This window comes from Lacerta agilis, chromosome 7 (genome assembly GCF_009819535.1).
Source record: "Lacerta agilis isolate rLacAgi1 chromosome 7, rLacAgi1.pri, whole genome shotgun sequence".
In the NCBI taxonomy this organism is placed as follows: Eukaryota; Metazoa; Chordata; class Lepidosauria; order Squamata; family Lacertidae; genus Lacerta; species Lacerta agilis.
Window position 1 is genome coordinate 80335351 of NC_046318.1, and position 5528 is coordinate 80340878.

At 42.6% G+C, this 5528-nt stretch overlaps 1 protein-coding gene across 1 annotated transcript; it reads left to right on the top strand.

The window, feature by feature from the left end:
• Positions 1 to 213: 213 nt before the first annotated feature.
• On the top strand, positions 214 to 2658 carry CHRAC1 (chromatin accessibility complex subunit 1). Its single transcript, XM_033155900.1, has 3 exons — positions 214 to 394; positions 1443 to 1569; positions 2348 to 2658. Exons 1-3 carry the CDS (start codon positions 239 to 241, stop codon positions 2482 to 2484), a joined length of 420 nt encoding a protein of 139 aa, XP_033011791.1. The 5' UTR covers positions 214 to 238; the 3' UTR covers positions 2485 to 2658.
• The last annotated feature ends 2870 nt before the right edge of the window (positions 2659 to 5528 follow it).

Genomic DNA, 5528 nt, shown 5'->3' on the forward strand with positions numbered 1-5528 from the left:
GTGATGTCATCGACGCGCCTTGCGGGACTTGTAGTCTTTCGTAACGAGGCGGCTCGCCGCGCGTTTGGGCTCGGAGAGAGGGAGGCGGGGTCGTGGCCGCAGCGCACTGTGGGATAGGTAGTTCCGAGCGCCTTGCGACGCAGCAGCCACAGCGGAGAAGAAAACTACAAATCCCAGAGAGGGAGGCAACGCTTCCGGCGGAAGCCGCGCGGTTGTGGGAGGGAGATGGTCCGGGAAGATGGCGTCGCGGGTGAGTGGAATCGGCGGTAGCGGCGGCGGCGATGAAAACCGGCTGGTGTCGCTGCCGTTGTCTCGCATCCGGGTGATCATGAAGAGCTCGCCTGAGGTCTCCAGCATCAACCCGGACGCCATTTTCCTCACGGCGAAGGCCACGGTAGGGCCCCGCAGAGACGCTTCTGAGGGGGGATCCGAAGGCCGGGAGGGAGACGCCGGCGGGAGACTCCGCTTGAGGCGCGCTCCGACGGTGGCAGCAGCTTTCCTGTGGAGACCAAGCTCCTGGGAAGGTGGGGTGGTTTTTTTAAAAAAAAAGAGGAGACACATACATACATGTGTGTGTATTCGGTTCAGCCCTACCTCGCAGGGTTGTTGTTGAGGAAAGATGGGGACCCAGGGGAGTTTTCACGTCTTCCGCCTTGACCTCGATTCATTAACTTACTGTATTTCTATGCAAAGTGGCTCCCGAGCAACAATGGGGTAACAGAGCATCACAAATACAACGTGAATTATATAGGATAATTAACTGAATCAGCAGTAGAACAATCGCATTCTATAAAATGCTAGTAGCAAAACAACTTTTTAAAAAAGAAAGAAAAGCTAAACAGCACAATTACAGCAAATGTCAACTTTGGAACTCCCTGCCTAGAGAAACCAAACTCCTTGCTGCCCTTCTGCCAGCAGCTGAAGGCATTCTTGTTCCAACGGGCTTTTGGGAACTGACTGCATTTGATGCCCTGCTGTTTCGCTTTTGCTTTTTTTGTAATTATTTTTAGGGTTTTAAGAAATAAATGTACTGTATGTTTTAATTGTCAATGATGGTTGCTTTTTGTGTTTATTGCTGTTACTTTTATCTGTAAGGCAGGGGGCAAAGGCAGGGTATAGCTAAATATGTAGTAGCAGTAGGAACAACAATGGTGATAAAAAGTGTAGCTTAGATTCCCAGCCTACTATGGGACATATTTTGTATTGCATCATAGATATCTATTGACTGAAGAAATCAATTGTGTGCTACTTTTCCTCCAAGGAACACAGGGGGCATGCACGGTCTTTCTCCTCCCAATTTTATTAACCACTGCACCATGGTACCTCCTCTTGTTATAGTACCCTCTGTGGTTCCAAGAGGGTGATTGATGTAATTACAATAAAATAGTGTACGCTGAATAATATATACCTGACTCATTGGCATACTATATTCTTATCCTTAGGAGCTGTTTGTCCAGTATTTAGCCGTTCATTCCTACAAACACGGCCAGGGAAAGAACAAAACATCATTAACCTATAGTGACTTGTCCCATACAGCAGAGAACTATGATACATTTCAGTTCCTTGCAGGTAGGTCTTTACTCTTATTGGTCATGTAATTGTTGTAGATTTTTGAGTCCCCACTGGTGAAGTTGGTTCTGTTAAGACTACAAGCCACCTTAAAAAGTCTCTTGGAACTGTTTTCCATGGATACAAAGGAGGCAACGAAGGTAGTCATTGCCATCGCCATCACCACTTGGTAGGCTTGATGTTAAGCTCTAACTCATGTTTGTTCCAATTCAGAATGGGTTTTTCGCCATGTGCTCTAGCTATCTCAGCAATTGTTTCATCGCTGAATGAGAGAAACATGAGTTATGGATGCTGGGCAGAGAATGAGTAGGATACAGATTTCCTGTTCAAACCCATTCTAGTTTCTAAGTCTTCACGAGTCACCTCCTTAAGTTTGCCAAGTGCTCTTGGACAACCATAGGAGTGAAAATCTGTTTTTTGAAGATTTTTGGAGATGTAAAAAGTCTGCGTTGGTTATGTCAGTGTTTTTCAACCACTGTTCCGCGGCACACTAGTGTGCCGCGAGATGTTGCCTGGTGTGCCGTGGGAAAAATTGAAAAATTACTTTTTATATAGTCAATATAGGCACAGAGTTAATTTTTTTAACATTTTCTAATGGTGGTGTGCCTCGTGATTTTTTTCATGAAACAAGTGTGCCTTTGCCCAAAAAAAGGTTGAAAAACACTGGGTTATGTGGTTCCATTGTGAACCTTACATTGGGCCACACCTTTCCTTAGTTATTTTGTAGCACCTGTAAGAGTGCCAATGGAATCATTTAATGAAGGTGCCCTTCTTCCAGATATCCTGCCAAAGAAGATCTTGGCTAGCAAATATCTAAAAATGCTGGAGAGAGAAAAAGAGGGAAGAGAAGAGGAGGAGGAGGAGGAGGCAGAAGAGGAAGAGGATGAAGAAAGTGAAGAGGAAGAAGCATCTTGAGGGTGACAAATGACTAGACTTACAGCATGTCCTTGTTACACATTAACTTTTTTAGATGACTTATTCAAGTGAAGTCCTGTTATCTCTGCATTGGTTGAAAATTGAACAAGTGGATTGCCAGTTTTACAATATATGCAAGAGCCGTAAGTGAGGGACTGAACTTGTGAAGAGATTTTTTATTTTATTTTTTAATCCTACAAAATACAGCTCCTTGTTAAAAGCTTACTAACTACGTGTAAAACATTCCTATCTTGTGGATACCATATTTCCAGTACAGAGGTTTCTTCCTCTGCCCACATTGGGCAGCTCAGCAGTGACAATGGACCTCCTAATAGGGAACAATTCATTTAACAGCTTCATAGAAACCAAACTAGCTTCTTTCATAAAGCAGAATGTCCATCCTAGTTGGGAACAAATAGGAAAACTCTTTTCATGTTTTTGGTTTTTTTTAATTACTACTTGCAGTGATGTTATGCATATTGTTAATAGGAAAAAAATCTGCTCTGCCTTATGTTAATATGTATATGTATATTTTGAAAGGATGTTAAATATAGAAGTAGCATTTTCACAGCAGGGCTCTTTCCCATTTTGAGTAAGAGATGTATTTTATTCTTTAAACAGTGGCAACATTTGTTGAATATTGTTCTAATGAATGCTTTATAAAAATGAATTCAGAAGATTATTGTATAAGCATTTTTCCTTTGCAATTCCTTTCAAAACTTGAACCTGTTCAGGGATTGGCCCAAAGGCTTAGTGACGACTGTTTTGTGTGTCTGCGTGATGTAAAACTTAATTGAAGTGGGATAATAGGTGGGCATTCCAGGCTGTACACAAGGCAGGGAGAATAATAAAATGTGATTTTTGATCCATTTACACTGTGTATTAGGCCACCCATCCTCTTGCACCAACTCTGTAGTTGCTTCCATCAACTTGTTGAATGATAGAGATGCTGTGTTTGAAACTGCTTGAAAGGTTTAGCAAGGTAAAGGTAAAAGTACACCTGACCGTTAGTTCCGTCGCAGACGACTCTGGGGTTGCGGCGCTCATCATGCTGTGTAGGCGGAGGGAGCTGGCGTTTGTCCGCAGACAGCTTCCAGGTCATGTGGCCAGCATGACTAACGCACGGAAATGCTGGTTACCTTCCCGCCAGAGCGGTACCTATTTATCTACTTGCACTTTGATGTGCTTTCAAACTGCTAGGTGGGCAGGAGCAGTGATGGAGCAACGAGGGCTCACCCCATTGCGGGGATTCGAACCGCCAACCTTCTGATCGGCAAGCCCTAGGCTCCGTGGTTTAGACCACAGCGCCACCTGCGTCCCGAAGGTTTAGTACTAAATGCTTATATAGCCAGCTCATCCACAGGAAAATAAATTCCTTAGTCTTTACTTTTTCAAAAAAAATAATAATCACTTACTAAAGACTTTGCTTCACCAGCTTCTATTCTGTGATGACCCACATGGCAGAACATTCCGTGCTACTCAAGGGCAGGTGCTGTCTCAGGAGTGCCTGCATGTGCTCTGGAAGCCACTGGAGGTTGAGTGGTTCCAGACCATCAAAGGCTTTAAAAAAGTCAAATTGGGACTAGATGTTTGCAATATTGGTATTACATTATAGCCACCCTTCAAATTCCCCTGCTCCACTGTCAATTAACCCTCTGAAGTTCCTAAAATATGGGTAGCTTTATATGCCCCACCAGTTGGTTTGGTAATGGCATACCAGAGCCCTTTCTACAGTGGAATTAAAACTGTAATTCTCCAGTGGCTAGCTGCTGCTGCTGCACTCCTGAATTAGTTTCTGGACATTTAGAAGTACTCATGCAGAGGACACAAAGCTTATTAGCTCAGTCTCTTCCCCCCCCCCCATGATGGGAGAAACATAATTTTTAAAAAAATTCCTTCCAGTAGCACCTTAGAGGAGGAGGAGTTTGGATTTGATATCCCGCTTTTCACTACCCGAAGGAGTCTCCAAGCGGCTAACATTCTCCTTTCCCTTCCTCCCCCACAACAAACACTCTGTGAGGTGAGTGGGGCTGAGAGACTTCAGACAAGTGTGACTAGCCCAATGTCACTCAGCAGCTGCATGTGGAGGAGCGGAGACACGAACCCGGTTCCCCAGATTACGAGTCTACCGCTCTTAACCACTACACCACACTAAGTTTGTTCTTGGTAGGAGCTTTCGTGTGCACACACTTCTACAGACTATGGCAGACCAACATGGCTACCTACCTGTAACATGAGAGAGTTTGAACAATATACCGTACTGATTAAAATATATCTACTAAATAGCAGGGATAGCTAGTCATTTTTCTCCTAGGTTCCATGGAAACTGAGCTAATAAGGAAATAGTTTATTCCTATGCACATAATACCAGAATGGTTAAGAATGATAAGCTGGTCTGAAAGACAAATATTCAAATTGTTTCCCAGCAATGAAGTTTGCTAATGTGACCTTGGACCAGTTACCATCATGCAGCCTACCTTACTTCATAGGATCGATGATAAAAACTGCCCAGGATGTGTGCATCCACATCCCTGCCCTGTAAAAAAAATGTATTAATTACACCAGGCACTTGAAACCCATGCATAATAGAAAATGGTACATTTGAACTTGTAAATATGAGTAATTTATTGACATACTATGAGGCAGAAACAAAATCGACACCATACAAAATAACTTTATAAAATATCATTCACATCATATTTCATCAAGATTTACAGCATTTTGAGCTTGTTACATGTCTTATGGTATGGAGGTAATAAAAAAAAACTACACTAAATCTTTAGTATTAGTTTATAATATATATATATATATATATATACACACACACAAGAAACCAAAACAAAAGTAAAAGGTTAGTTTGCCATGAGTTTATTGCATAAGTAGTGCAAAGTATTTTACTAGCAAGCTGTAAAACAAACATGGAAAGAGGAACCACCTAAGTTTAAAAACGACAATAAATGTTGAATTTCACAGTCTTCTGAAGCTTCCTTCAAGAGTTTCTCTCCCTGCGTTCTACTCCCAAACACAACTCCCTCTGTGTTATA